This window comes from Rhinolophus sinicus, linkage group LG13, assembly GCF_036562045.2.
Source record: "Rhinolophus sinicus isolate RSC01 linkage group LG13, ASM3656204v1, whole genome shotgun sequence".
NCBI classification, from domain to species: domain Eukaryota; kingdom Metazoa; phylum Chordata; class Mammalia; order Chiroptera; family Rhinolophidae; genus Rhinolophus; species Rhinolophus sinicus.
Window position 1 is genome coordinate 329,270 of NC_133762.1, and position 15,092 is coordinate 344,361.

Consider the following 15,092-nt stretch of genomic DNA (forward strand, 5'->3'; position numbering starts at 1 on the left):
TACATAGATTTCAGGTGTACTGAATGACTATTTTTGATTGATTTAAAAATTGATTTGAAGGATGTCGAGTGACAGACATTGAATAAGTGAGCAGCAAACTGAAAGCCTAATATTTAAAAATGTTTGGGGATTAAACTATATCTCAGTTGTGTTTGGTGACCTTTTTTGTAGTCCATGTGACCGCCCTCGTGTCATCGAGTCTCTGAGAGGCGTTGAGGTGGTTGACATTGCTGCTGGTGGAGCCCACAGTGCCTGTGTCACTGCAGCCGGGGACCTGTACACGTGGGGCAAAGGCCGGTATGGCCGCCTGGGGCACAGCGACAGTGAGGACCAGTTAAAGCCAAAGCTGGTGAGAAAGCGCTGTGCTTGGGGACCTGGGGGGCAGATTGCTGTTGGCGTTATAATTTTTAATAGTTAAAAGTATTTCCTGTTGCAGATTCTTTTTAGCTTTAGGGTTGGTGCTCATAGCCCCATTATTTACAGATAGGTTTTATTTTGGGTGGAAAAACCGTCTCAGCATGTATTCCATGGGTCATTCAAATGTGACAGTACTTGAATGTCCTTTTATTTATACTGGTAAGTACTACTTAGTATCTAGCCAAGGGCCTTGCCTTCTAGAAGGCCTACCACAATGAGACTGGGGTGGGAGGGCTCCCTGGGGACACTGGGGTGGGGGGGCTCCCCGGGGACATGGGTGGGAGGGCTCCCCGGGGACACTGGGGTGGGAGGGCTCCCAGGGGACACTGGGGTGGGAGGGTTCCCTTGGGACACGGGGTGGGAGGGCTCCCTGCTGCCCCCTATAGTTGATATGCTTGTAGTTGAATAGGTGAAGGGTTTTCTGTCATCTGATGGGATTGTTGTAACGACCACTCTTTGTAGACACTTGAACAGGTACCGCACACAGAGAATCCAAGCGAGGCGACACCTGTACCTGGGTGAATCCACTTCCTGTTGTGGTCAGTGACCTGGATGTCCCTTTTCTCTAAGGTGGAGGTGCTGCAAGGCCACCGGGTGGTTGACGTTGCCTGTGGCAGTGGGGACGCCCAGACACTGTGCCTCACAGATGACGACACTGTGTGGTCCTGGGGTGATGGGGACTACGGCAAGCTCGGCAGGGGTGGCAGCGATGGCTGTAAAGTGCCCATGAAGGTATTTCTGCTTCTGCGGTGGGAGAGGGCACCTTTTCTGCTGTACCCGGGACCACAGTGAGGTCTACAGCTCGGGCCACTATGCACGGAGCACCAGTCTCAGCTTACACCCTGTCTTGCGTTACGACCGCGGCTTCTCAGGAGTGGGTGAACCTCACCTTTACCTCCTTGGCAGGACACGTAATGGGTATTTGGGTAAAAGTGAGTGAAAGGCCTGGAGGTGTTAAAATGTTTCAGGGCTGCCTGTGCTCCTGGAAAGTCACATGACCTGGCAGGGCAGCACAGAGCCGGTGGCTTCATGCAGTGCGGAAACCTGTCTGCAGAGAAGGGTGGTGGTGTTCACACTTGTCAGTGTTCAGAGGCTGGAGGTGGACATCCCAAGACCCCCAGGCTCGGGGGTTGGATCGCTTGGTCCCACTCAAGCTGCGTGACCCTGGGCAGTTTCTTGATTCAGCAGACTGTCGTTTTGTCTTGTGAATGGGGAGTTGACGGAGGTTAAGTTCATGGGTGAGTTTAGGCCATGTGCTGGCACGTCAGGGCCATTGAGTGACATGACTTGTCATGGATATGGGTGTGTAGGTGCTGTGCAGGACGACCAGAAGCTGTCTGTGCTTCACGTCCTGTCCCTGGTTTCTGGGACTGCAGCTGCAGGACAGAGACCCTCAGGGGGTACAGGCAGCCCTGGGGACTACCTGCCCCTCAGGTCAACAGGAGCCTGGCCGGAACTGTGGCTTTTCTTCCCAGAGCTGCACTGCCCCATCCAGAGGCTGCTGGCCTCACGTTGCTGTTTGAGTTTGAACTTAAGTCAATTAAGGGTAAAATTAGGACTCTTTCCCTCACCATCACAGCCACATTTCTTGGGCTCAGGAGCTGCATGTGGCTAGTGGCCTCTGTATGGGGGTGTGGACACAGTATCTCACAGAGAAGGGCTGTGGCAGGTGCAGCCCGGAGCCCGAGTGCAGGAGACGCTGCCTGGAGGCCACACTGCACCTGGCTGTGGGGACCCTTTTCTCCACTGGCCTCCTGGGTGTGCGCTGCTCAGAGCCCAGGGCTCAGGGCTGTGTCCTTGGTCTTGTGTCCCCCTGTTCTTCTTGCCCGACAAGCATAAGCACTTCACCACAGGTTGGGTTACTTAGGGCTCCCACACTTAGAAGTTGTTGTAACTTTCTCACGCTCAGGAGGCCTGTCAACAAATGTTTCGCACCTTCAGGGACTGGGGCGCTGGGGGTGGGGGCCACTTGTGATGTGCCTGTGACAGGTGGGGTGAGGAAAAACTGAGAACTAGGGTTTAATTAATTGAAGTTCAAATGTGAGAACTCAAGTCTGAAAGCAGTCTCAGGTCACAGGAGCAAAGCTTCCTGGGTGAGAATAGACCATGACTAGGTAAGTGAGCCCCGTAAGACCCCCAGGGAGGCCAGCTGTTACATTGGATTCACCTGGACAGGTGGAGTGGGCGTGTCTGAAGGCCAGGCCTCCCCTGCTCCGTGGGCCTCAGCGTCTGGAGGGTTGGAGGGCAGACATGTGCAGGGAGTGTGGAACGGGGGCTGCCATGTCACAGAGAAATGGAGCTGGGAGAGTGAATTTTGGGGGAAATGATCACTGCCCTTCAACCTGACATGTCCACTTCAGTGACACGACGGGGTGCGGGCTGGTGGCCCTCTGTCAGCACGTGTGCCCTCACAGCCCCGTGTTCCTGCTGCTCCTGAGAACATTTACTTGGTTGAGTGGAATGACATTTAAGTTGTAATAAATATTTGACACGGGTGAGGCTTTCAGAGTTCTCCATTAGATTTATTTCCGTCTCCATGTGGGTATAACCTGAGCAGAAATCTTGACTGAGTGAGTCTGATTGAACCTTTTTGCTTTGTAGATCGATTCCCTCACGGGCCTCGGTGTGGTGAAGGTGGAGTGTGGGTCCCAGTTCTCCGTCGCCCTAACCAAATCTGGCACTGTTTACACCTGGTGCGCAACCCTGTTTGATCCTGCCACATTCACGTTACCTGCCCTTTGTGATCGACATGTGACTTGTCCGGGGGGCTGTGACTCGTGCCCTGAAGCACGGTGCCTGTGCCAGGCGGGTGGGGCAGGGTGGTGGGTAACATGGCCTTGAACTCCTGGGTTGCGTGTTTCCTCATGTGCAGGGGCAAAGGCGACTATCACAGGCTGGGCCACGGATCCGACGACCACGTGAGAAGACCTCGGCAGGTGCAGGGGCTGCAGGGGAAGAAAGTCACTGCCATTGCCACCGGCTCCCTCCACTGTGTGTGCTGCACAGAGGATGGTAGGTGGGGGTGGTCCACGCCGTCTGACCAGGGTGATGGGCGAGCCAGGGGGCATGTGCACTGCGCCCTGAGACGCGGGTGCTGTCAGCAGGGTTCTGGCCCCGTCATCTTCAGCCCCTGGTGCCAACACCCTGAACACGTTACGTTTCATGGCTGTGCAGAAAAGAGCTAACGGCGCAGGCCCGAGACTGCCGTCCTCACAGCGTCTGCTTGCAGGGTCGGCCCCCGGCTGGCACCTGGGATCTGGACTTCGGGAGGGCTCTCTGTGTTAGATCGTGAGCACAGACCACGTGGTCTCTGCTGAAACCTGCTTCCTCGGGGCTCTGGAACGTGGGCACGAGCCAGGCAGAGGTGCCCACGTGACCAGCCCCATGCAAACCCTGGGCACCGAGTCTCTGGTACAGGAGGCGGCTCGTGTTGTCACAACTCGCTGCTGGGGGAGGGAAGTGAATCCTGAGGGACCCCCCCCCGGGAGGACCTGTGTGTGGTTTCTCCCGGATGTCACCCGTGTGCCTTTTCCCTTGGCTGATTCTGCTTTGTCCCATCACTGTAATAAATCGAAGTTCTGAGGATGACTGCACGCTGAGTCCTGGGAGGTCTAGCAAACCTCGAACCTGGGGGGTCATGGAGACCCCGGCACAGTAGAAAATGAACTTTACAGATGGAATCAAGATCGCTAATCAGTGTCTTTCTGACATGGATGTCATTCTGGGTTGTTGGCTGAGCCTCGTGTAATCACAGACCGATCAAAGCAGAAAAGGAGGCAGCAGATCAGTGAGAGATGTGATGGAGAAAAGGAAGGACTGATTTCCAAAGTGTGACAGGGTCTTGACCTGCCATCGCTGCTTTGAAGGTGGCGGGAAGGGTCCAGGGAGTGTGGTGGCTTCTGGAAGTTGGGGCTCACTGTCAGCTGACAGCCGGCTAGGGGCCGGACCTCAGTCCTACACAGAACTGAATTTTGCCACAGCAGGACACTCCATCCTGCTCCCGACTCTCCAGGCCCCGAGCGTAGCTGTGACCATTTCCAGGGAGCCTGGTGTCTGGAGGACAGGGCTGTTGTAGACCAGACGTGGTAGGAGTGCTCAGAGCTGTTGGACTGCCCCTGGTCGCAGGCCTTCTCAGTGGGTGGAGCCAGGAAGCGTGTGTGGGGACGGCACACAAGTCGTGGTCGTGTTTGTGTCTGTATATGTCTGCTGTGCACCTCTGGTGCACACTGGGGCCCCAAGCCCCATTCTGTACCACTTGGCTCCTTCTAGCTCTTTCTCCTGCCACACTTATAACTCCTTTGTCTTATAGGGAAGCTGGGTCCCATTATCCCTAATGGAGTGACCGATGTCCCATCATTGCCTTTTCTCTGTCCCCTGCTTGGGTTCTCATCCCACTCAGGCCACCACTGTGTTGAAGGCTTGGTCACTCGCGGACTTTCCATTAAACATAGGAAATCATTTGGGTCATTAAGGGTACTGCCGTCTGTTTCAATGCTGTTTGTTCTGATTAAGAACTGCTTTGTCCTGTGAACAAACACTGTTGGATTTTGAGACCAGAAAAGGCATGTGGGCCCCCAGGGGCTGTCAAGACTCTCTGAATGTTGTGATCAGAGACCTTCAGGTCACAAATGAGGTCATTGTCCACGCAGCCAGCACCCAGCGGCAGGGCAGTGCTGACTGTTTGTGATGGAAGGTAGTGGTGTCTGTGCAGTCATTGTTCCTCGTGTACAAGTTCTTGTTCTAAATTCGCTCCATTTAGGTGAAGTTTATACGTGGGGCGACAATGATGAGGGACAGCTGGGAGACGGAACAACAAATGCCATTCAGAGGCCCCGGTTGGTGGCTGCCCTGCAGGGTAAGAAGGTCAACCGAGTGGCCTGTGGCTCGGCACACACTCTCGCCTGGTCGACCAGCAAGCCCGCCAGCGCTGGGAAGCTGCCTGTGCAGGTTGGTGCTGGGTGACCCCGGGGGGCTGCGTGCAGGGTGTCAGGTTGTGACAGTTACTGTGTATTGAGTTGTGTGTGCCACATGACACTTCACTCTTTCCTTAAGTATTTACAGGGGTGTCCATCACCCAACAGTGTACGTGTATCAGTGCGTCACCTTCATTCGAATCTTAGGAACTGTGCAAGGCATTCCGATACAGGCCGCACACGCTGTTTAGTAAATGTCTGTCTTAGACTAGTGGGTTACGCCGCACGTGGCGAAGTGGCCAGAGTGCTATTACTCAGCGAGTGCAGGCGTCCGGACTTGTCTGTGTTTGGAAAAACTTTTCAGAGCCCATGTGGGACACTGGCCCGCCTGTGCCCTGGGCCCCAGGACCTGAGTGCGGCCTCGTTTCAGGTCCCCATGGAGTACAACCACCTGCAGGACACCCCGGTGGTGGCCCTGCGGAACCGGCTGTTGCTGCTGCACCACGTCTCCGAGCTCTTCTGCCCCTGCATCCCCATGTTTGACCTGGAGGGCGCCCTGGACGATGCGGGGCTCGGGCCATCCGTGGGCTTCCACGCTCTGCGTGGGATCCTGATATCGCAGGGGAAGGTACTCACAGTAACGCGGGCACATGGCATCTCCGCTACGTTGTAGTCCCGCCAGGGCCCCGAAGAGGAGCCTCGAGGTGCATGTGCCAGGCACCCCCGTGGCCTCCCTTCTGCAGCATATGTTTGCTGCTGCCTTCCCCCTCGCACTGCCTATCTGTCACCTGCCCAGGTGGTCGGGGGGTCCGCAGAGCTAAGCCCCCGTTTGGCAAGGCGCCTGCTTGCCTGACCTTGAGGCTTCCCAGCAGAGGCCACTGGCAGCAGGAAGGAGGATGACGAGGTTGTGTCCCACCTCCACCTCCCCCACGGCCACAGCAGTCCTGTACGGCAGTGTGTAGACCCCTAGTCAACGGCCAATTTCACTGTGAACAGACTCATGAAGGAGGCAGCTGAACGTCACCACACAGATTCTAGCCCATTGACGTTTGTAATAACTTGAGCTTTCCAGGAATGGGTGCCTGGCTCGGGAGTTGGGGTTCCCGTTCCTGGGAGTCATCAAGTTTCCAGCAGGCAGCTGGACAGGATGTCCTGGAAGAGGCCCAGTCATGTGGCGGGGGGATTCATGAGAGCAAATGCTAGCGGCCGGACTGAGGAACGCTGATCCCGAGTGGGGTTCTGTGATGTGTGCAGTCTCTTCTTCATGAAGTAGAACGTAGATGACTGGAGTCCTGTCCGAACAGGTTTTGTAGGATTGGCAGTGTTTCTGCCCAGCTTGTGTGGCCCGCACGCTTTATTTTCCTGTGACTTAGAGACTCAGGGACAGCAATAGGATTGCAGTGACAGAGCTTGCTGATGACGGGGAACAGGAAAAAGTGGGCACGTGGAATTGATACGAAAAACAAGTAGTGAATTTGATTCCTTCCACCGTGTTTCCCCCTCAGAGTGGAGGTGCTACTAGGCAGGGAGGGGAAAGGCCTTTCCTCGCAGGGCGTCGCAGGCTGTGAGCTGAGGGGCCGGCACCAGGTCTTGCTGGCCTGTGTCCTGGGCTTGGGTGGCAGAGGTCGCCTGCATGCCCGGCCTGGCCCTCTGCTTGCCTCCTTTGCCCTGGGAATCAAAGGTTCCTTTGAGTGCATGGTGCCGACGTGTCCCCTCCCCCACTGCTGTCCCTGTCTGCACCCCAAGCCTGGCCCAGCTGCTGCTGCCAGTTTGGGGCCCTCATCGGGACAGCAACACTGAGCAGTTACTGTTCAGCGTCAGCCTTGCCACGAGTGGGCTTTTGGTTTGGTGGTATCTGGTTATTCCTCAGAGCCTGGCTCTGGCCCCTGTCCTCTGTGCCCAGCGTCCTGCCGACCACGGCAGAGAGCCCGGGCAGCCAGAGCACCACACGTAGCTTTGCGCGGCGATGCCAGGCCACTGCTCCAGGGCTGCATCAGGACTTGAAAAAGAGTTTGCAGTTGCCCATTCTTGAGAAAACATGACTTTTGTGAAGAGAAGACTTTAAACAAAACTTGGGCATGATTTATCTGTGGGTAATTCTTTGTGTATCAGATTCTAAATTCTGTCTGTCACGATTTAGGAGGTGGCTTTCCGAAAAGTAGTACAAGCAACGATGGTGCGAGACCGCCAGCATGGCCCCGTGGTGGAGCTGAACCGCATCCAGGTAATGGGCGTGCCCGGCGCTCTGAGACACGGTGGTTTCGGGCTGTGAGCCTTGTCCCTGCAGTGTGGGGAGGAGCACGTGCCACCTGGGGGGGCTCCAGGTAGGGAGCTCACTGCTTTCTTTATAACAGAGGTAGCAAGCCTAACCCAGAAGCACAAGGAAAAGTGAAAATGGGCCAGGTTTCCACTGCAATGATGACAACTGCTGATGTGGAGTGCGTGTGTGCTGTGACTTGCTGTCCCTCAGCGCATTGGGCTGTGGGGTCGTTGGTGCCCACTAGCTGCCGTGTCCTAGTCTTCTCTGCCTGAGTCCTCTGCTGGGACTGTGAGGCTGGGCCCCCTTTTCTGGGCTACAGCAGGGCCGCTCAGCAGCGGTGAGTCACCCCGTAGGTTAGGCTCTGAGAAGCGGGCAGGTGGGAAGCATTGAGTTGTAGGTGGTGACAGTCCCCGTCCCCCTGCTCCAGTGGCTTGCAGAGCCAGAATCACTAAGTACTGTCTGATGGCCGTAATCAAAGGATGGAAAATAGACCGCCCTGGAATTTATACTGCTGCCAAGTGTCTCTCAGCTCCCAGTCAGAAAATGCAGTCCAAACAAGAGGCACCCTGCACTTGACATCTGAAGTGCGAGGGGAACTGGCCCTGCCTCCTGGACCGGAAACGGCGTGAAGAACAAGCCCTTTGTGCCCGCACCTTGGTGTGAACACATGACTTGTGCCCTGATGTTGGTTCTATGCCTAGACATTCCCCAGACTTGTACTTGGGGGCATTTTAATCAAGATATAAATGCTTGTCGTTTGTTGTGGAGCACATGTTACCAGGCTGATGGAAGTGGCTTTTCAGTGACGTCAGAATGTTCAGTGCTGAGCCGGAGGTCAGTCATCCCCTTCCACAAACAAACGAGCTCTTTAATTAGGTTCACAGAAAAGCTTTTCTTTCCACACCTTGGAGCATCCTTTTGGTTTGCCCAGAATTCTTGGTCTTGGATCACGTGATGAGGTGGCAGGGTGTTCCTGGGTCCTTGCCAGCGACCTGACACGGGAGTTCAGTCCAGGGCTTTTAGCAGCCGTGTGCCTCGAGGACCTGGCTGCCACCCTGGGCGCAGTTCTGTCTGTCTCTTATGTCGGGCACCCAGCATGCCTCTTTCCTCCTCGACCCAACACTGGGTCTCATGTCATGAAAACGCTCAGTGCATGTTTGGGAAAACAAAAGGGCCGGAGCACAGACAAGTTTGCGTCAGGCATTTTCAGAGGCAGACAGACACCCTTCCACACGTGTGCACTGTGTGTCGGTCAGGCTCTCACCCTCCTGAGCGTCCTCCGCGACATGGAACTGGAATGGCTTTTCTGACCAAAGAGAGCACAGACTGCCATGATAAGAGAGGCGTCCCTTCCCACATGTGCTAAGACTGCACGATGCCTCAGGCACCCATTGGGGACACTCTCCTGCCGCCTGTGCAGTGTTCGGGACGGACCCAACACAGACCACATTCCTGGAGGGTTTTCTTTGTTTGAGTTTGGTTTAGCTTTGTAACAGGATCTGAATATCTGTGCACAGAAACAAATTTTAATTTTACTGCAGAATTTATGCATGCTCATTTCTGAAAAATGACAAAATTTAGGTTAAAGACAATTAAAATCCCCTGTATTCCTACTGTCCATAGGTAGCCGCAGTCAGTACGTGGGCACCTGCCCCCACAGTGCCATAGCTGTGTCCCCAGAGCCATGTTCCTTCGCAGAAGTGACAGTATCAGTCTCTGTTAACTGGCGCTGTGAACGGAGGTGGCGTGACGTCTGAGTGGGAGGCGCGTCTGTGTCTCGTCCTGCATGTAGGGACACAGCCCTCTTCCTTCTGTAGTTCAGCTTCCTCCGAGGTGTTGGGGTCCTTAGAAAGCTGCTGTGAGCATTAATGAAGTGACCTTTCTGAACCTGCAGCCAAACGCATGGCTCTTGAGGGAACTCTTATTATTATTGACATCATTCTTGGATTTTCAGTCTTGAGTGTGGCCACTTGTGCAGTAAGGAGAATTAGCTGTTTTACACTCGGCCTAATAGTCACTGAGAAGTTAAGGAGGTGAGACTTTAGCTGGAGGAGTCAACGTAAAAGTACATTCTCACAACCATTTTTCCTTACCTTCCCATCTCGCCCTGTCTCAGGTTGAGCTTCCGGGTGGTCACAGCTGAGGCTGCCCGCATCGGGTGGCTGCCTCCACGCTGGGTGGGGGCCTGGTGGGCCGTTGTCTGGCATGTTTGCAAATTGTAAACTAGGAGGAGGAATGCAGTTGGAAAAGTGGTCGCACTTGGGGTAGACAAGGGACCCCGAGGGTCGAGTGGGCCCGTGCAGGTGGGGAAGGTCAGGAGGCAGGTTCTGCTGTGGCCGAGACAGCGCTCCCAGGTGGGCACAGAGCCTGAGCTAAGTGCCAGGGTGCTGCTTGCTGTGTGGGTGACTGGGCCCGGCATGAAAGGTCACCAGGGGGTGAGTGCCCACTGGCGTCCCAGGGCAGGCACGGTGTCCTTTTTATTTCCAGGTCAAACGTTCAAGGAGCAAAGGCGGCCTAGCGGGCCCCGATGGGACCAAGTCTGTCTTTGGGCAGATGTGCGCCAAGATGAGCTCATTTAGTCCCGACAGCCTGCTCCTGCCTCACCGCGTCTGGAAGGTCAAGTTCGTGGGTGAGAGCATGTGCACAGGGCACGGCGGGTGGCCCCGAGGTGGGCGGTCCCTGAGCCTCGAGCCCAGATGCCCGCCTGGCTGCTCCTGCGGGCTTGATGGGGGGACTGAGCCTGACCATCCTCCCCAGGGGAGTCAGTGGACGACTGCGGTGGCGGCTACAGCGAGTCCATTGCTGAGATCTGTGAGGAGCTGCAGAATGGACTCACCCCCCTTCTGATCGTCACGCCCAACGGGAGGGACGAGTCGGGGGCCAACCGTGACTGCTACCTGTTCAGCCCTGCTGCCCGGGCGCCCGTGCACACCAACATGTTCCGCTTCCTCGGTGGGCACGGTGTGGGGTCACCAGCAGTGTGCCCGTGGTCAGCGGTGTGGGCTCTGCCGTGGGGGGCAATAGACATGGTATTCCGTGTCCGGCTGCCGGGATGGGCTAAGGGCCCGAAGGTGCCTCTGTCCCCAGGGGGTCTGAGTGCGTGTGGAGCTGCGGGTCAGAGCTGAGGGGTCCTGGCAGATGGCCCAGACCCCGCCTTTTCTGGGAAGCCCCAGCTGTTGCTTGAGTGGTAGCTGACGGTGGAAAGACTAGAAGAGTCAAAAACCTGGTCCTTGGGAACAAAAAGAAAAGTGAGGTTAGGATAGGACAAATGTAAGTCTCTTGAGTTTGCGCAGCGTTGGTGTAGAAGGCTCCGAGGATCCAGTCTCTGTGGTGTTGTTGATGAACCAGGTATTGTGTCACCCATTCCAATGTCCCCTGTCACTTGTGCTTGGAACGAGCAGGTGTGTTGCTGGGCATTGCCATCCGCACCGGGAGTCCCCTGAGCCTCAGCCTGGCCGAGCCCGTCTGGAAGCAGCTGGCTGGCATGAGCCTCACCATCGCCGACCTCAGTGAGGTAACGACCAGGAGGGGGCGGGCAGTGTGGGCGACCCACAGGGCCTGAGCCAGTCCAGGCGATGAGGCTGCTGGTGCAGGCCAGTGCTTCCGGAACTTACTAGGCTGTCTGTTGGGTGGTGCTTTGTGTTTGTGGGAGACAAGAGCTCGCCATCTCCCCTGTGGGTCAGGCCCTCCCAGGGGCTGCCTGTCACTGGGTGTCCTGACCACAGGGTTGGTGCCGTCTCAGTGGTTAATTTTAAGGCCCTCCCTGAATTACAGACTCTCCCATTGCCGCTATCCTCCATGGTCTGGCACGTGCCATGCACTGGCGGCTGCATGGTCTGCCCCGGGCAGACCGTGGTCCCGCACTCTGAGCTGGGGCGTGGGTTGCAGGGACAACCCTCATCAACACACAGGCCCCCTCCCCTGAAAGGTGGATAAAGACTTCATCCCCGGGCTCATGTACATCCGTGACAACGAGGCCACCTCGGAGGAGTTCGAGGCCATGAGCCTGCCCTTCACGGTGCCCAGTGCCAGTGGCCAGGACATCCAGCTGAGCTCCAAGTACACGCACATCACCCTGGACAACCGAGCCGAGTATGTCCGGCTGGCCATAAACTACAGGTGTGTGCTCACCTGGCCCCTTCGCTCTGACTCGGGGCAGCAGGAACAGCGGATGGTTTGCGTGGTGGCTGCGTGTTTTTGGAAGTGTCATGTGCAGTAAGATGCTACTGGACCATGGTCCCCAGAGCTGATTTTGTGACCAGGGTCAGAGGACTTACTGTCCTCACCTGAGATTCCTGGCTCACAGGCAGGCACACCGAGGGAATAGAGTTCCCCGGTGCTGGGGTCTGTCCCAGCAGAGGTCACACTGTGTGTGACCTGTCACCTCTCCTAGGTCAGCGCTGTGCCCATGGCTGTCATGCCAGCATTGAGGCCTCGTTGCTGTGTGGCAGGTCAGCTGTGGCACCCGTAGCTCCCGTGGCTCATCGCAGCCCCACCTGACGGCTGAGTCCATGCAGCGTAACCCCTGGGCTTCACCCCCAAACTTGGCTGGTTTGGGGACAGGGCCCCGGAGGTCGGCCGGCTGTGCTGGCTGGGCTCTGGTCAAGGGTCGTCCTGGCAGGTGTCCTGTGCTGAGCTGTCCCCTGCATCCGATGCTGCCTGGTGCCCTAAGGCACTGGTCATGAGGGCCCGGAAGGCACACGTGTGCAGAGGGTTCTCCCATGGGGCAGCCCGGCTGGGCTCTGATGCTGTGTGACTGTGGTGCTCCTGGGAAGGACGGAGTGTGGCTGCAAGTTATTTCTGAGCTGGTCACCTGTGTGTGCTGGTCTGTATGAATCAGGAGGGCTGCTGGGAGTCCACACCTCGCTCATCTGCATGGCAGGCCGGGTCTGAGCAAGAACAAGACCTCTGCCACAGAAGGTCGAAACGCAAAGTCAGTTTTTCCTTTTAGGCTCCATGAATTTGATGAGCAAGTGGCTGCCGTTCGCGAGGGGATGGCCCGAGTCGTGCCTGTCCCCCTGCTCTCTCTCTTCACTGGATACGAGTTGGAGACAATGGTATGGTCTTGCCATGTGCCACACCCTGGGGACGGCCTTTTCGTGGTGACCCACCGAATCAGTGCCACTAGTCAGTCCCAGCTCAGTCTGAGGGACTGAGACACCCAGGGAGCGCGTATGCCTTCCTCCTGGGGTGGGCTGCTAGACATGTGGGGCCCCCCTCCTGCCCCTGCTCTCGGGCCTGTCACCGTCCTCCACATGCAGGCCGTGGAGAGAAAGGGGTCGAGTGCCAGCCTGACTGTCTCCACAGGTGTGCGGCAGCCCGGACATCCCACTGCACCTGCTGAAGTCGGTGGCCACGTACAAGGGGACTGAGCCGGGCGCACCCCTGGTGCAGTGGTTTTGGGAGGTGATGGAGACGCTGTCCACTAGCGAGCGCTCCCTCTTCCTGCGCTTCGTGTGGGGCCGCACGCGGCTGCCCAGGACCATCGCCGACTTCCGCGGCCGTGACTTCGTCATCCAGGTGTGGCTACCCCCTTTCCGGGGAGAACTGGAAAACACCCATTTTGGTTTGGTGGCTCAGAACTTCAGGACTGCAGGTCTCGGGTGACAGCACCTGCTTCCTGTACCCTAGCTCACCTGGTTCAGGCACTTTTGTGACTCTAGTTGAATCAAGTGAATCACTGAGAAATGCCGCTCTCTGATGACAGCCATCCGGCAGACTGGCAGCAGCTGAGTCCCAACTTGGGCCCAACAGTCCTAAACGGGCTGTTTGCCCACGGGTCACCGGGTGAAATGACTGTTCTGGTAGCAGTGCCATGTGGGGCAGGTTAGGCTGGAGGGTGTGCTGTCCCCATGGGTCACGGAAGCTCTCAGAGAGCCTTGAGCACTTGGGTAGTTTTTCTCTGCAAGGCTGGTGGCTGGCTCCTCGCACCTCAGTCTGTAATGGTTGGAAGTAGGCGGGCGGCATCAAGGACAGCTAGGGTCCCCCTCAGGGCGGAAGGAGCCATCTCACCCTCTGCACAGCACTGATTTGTAAGATCTGGTCATCACAGTCACCCATTGCTATTTGTTACAAGTCCCTGGAAGTCATGAGTTGCTCCTTTTTGTTTCTAAAACTTGGCTACATTATGTTTTCTGATACTTTGTTCTTCTTGGCCGGGAGGAGATGAATTCTGTGAGTGGAGAGTAGCAGACATCGCGGATCGGCGTGATGATCAGCCGTCTGTCTGTCCCTGGGTGTCCGGTATCCATGATCACCTTGCTCTTTTCGCCAACAGGTGCTGGACAAGTACAGTCCCCCCGACCACTTCCTGCCCGAGTCCTACACCTGCTTCTTCCTGCTAAAGCTGCCCCGGTACAGCTGCAAGCAGGTGCTCGCGCAGAAGCTGAAGTACGCCATCCACTTCTGCAAGTCCATCGACACGGACGACTATGCCCGCGTCGCCCTCACAGGCGGGCCGGCCGCCGGCGGCAGTAGTGACAGCTCGGACAACGAGGACGTGGACTCATTTGCTTCCGACTCCACACAGGACTACCTGACGGGACACTGAGACGGCTGGGTGGTCGGCGTGGGGACTGTGCCCCTCCATGCCCAGGCGGTCAGCCTGGGGACAGTGCCCCTCCATGCCTGGGTGCGCGGTGTAGGGACAGTGCCCCTCCATGCCCAAGTGGTTGGCATGGGGACAGTGCCCCTCCATGCCCAAATGGTTGGCATGGGGACAGTGCCCCTTCATGCCCAAGTGGTTGGCATGGGGACAGTGCCCCTCCATGCCCAAGTGGTTGGCATGGGGACAGTGCCCTTCCATGCCCAGGCGGTCGGCGTGGGGACAGTACCCCTCCAAGCCTGGGTGCGGTGCATGGGGACAGTGACCCTCCAAGCCTGGGTGCGGGGCATGGGGACAGTGACCCTCCATGCCCTGCACGAGCCTGGGGACTGCTGGCTCGGGGTTGGCATGCTGACCAGATAATACCGGACGTCGGCCTTGCCCATGGACACGGTGTGGACCCCAACACTTTTGACTTAAAAAGGTCCCCACATGGGATACTGCGTCACACGCAGGACTCGTGCTCACTGGCGTGTATACGTGTCAGTGAGCGCTGAAGGGGGGGGTCCCAGCAGTGAGTTAAGAGCCCCCCACGTAGCTGCAGTGCGCGCCCTCTGCTTGCCCCTCAGGGGTGTTCACCATCTTGACCGCACGTGGGACATTCTTGTGACAGTGAGACTGGACTATAAATACATCAGCTGAGTTTACTATGAATTGGTTCTTGAAAAGTGTTTGAACACAGAACGATTGGTGTTGCTTGAACGCACCCAGCTTTGTTCCGAACAGAAACGGCTGTTGGTGTCCCTCCGGGGGTACAAGTGTTAGCGTGTGGGGCACGTCACAAATCCAGGCTGTTATATCAGCAGTCACAGCCTCTGTCATGGAACGTGGACGCTATCTAATGTCTGTGTCATGTATGCACCTAAATTTTAAATAAAACATCTGCCACAGCTGTCAA

General features: G+C 56.8%; 1 protein-coding gene across 4 annotated transcripts in view; it reads left to right on the forward strand.

Moving 5' to 3' along the window:
• HERC2 (HECT and RLD domain containing E3 ubiquitin protein ligase 2) overlaps positions 1–15,092 on the forward strand; it is a 154,051-nt gene extending 138,959 nt beyond the window's left edge. For all 4 annotated transcript variants that reach the window (XM_019753190.2, XM_019753191.2, XM_019753192.2 and 1 more), the window contains exons 80-93: positions 172–349; positions 988–1,149; positions 3,019–3,110; positions 3,290–3,429; positions 5,177–5,364; positions 5,761–5,958; positions 7,471–7,554; positions 10,078–10,219; positions 10,348–10,542; positions 10,992–11,104; positions 11,519–11,709; positions 12,542–12,647; positions 12,898–13,110; positions 13,868–15,092. In XM_019753190.2, coding sequence (XP_019608749.2) covers positions 172–349; positions 988–1,149; positions 3,019–3,110; positions 3,290–3,429; positions 5,177–5,364; positions 5,761–5,958; positions 7,471–7,554; positions 10,078–10,219; positions 10,348–10,542; positions 10,992–11,104; positions 11,519–11,709; positions 12,542–12,647; positions 12,898–13,110; positions 13,868–14,140 — 2,275 coding nt within the window. In that variant the 3' untranslated portion in view covers positions 14,141–15,092. The remainder of the gene's footprint in view (positions 1–171; positions 350–987; positions 1,150–3,018; positions 3,111–3,289; positions 3,430–5,176; positions 5,365–5,760; positions 5,959–7,470; positions 7,555–10,077; positions 10,220–10,347; positions 10,543–10,991; positions 11,105–11,518; positions 11,710–12,541; positions 12,648–12,897; positions 13,111–13,867) is intronic.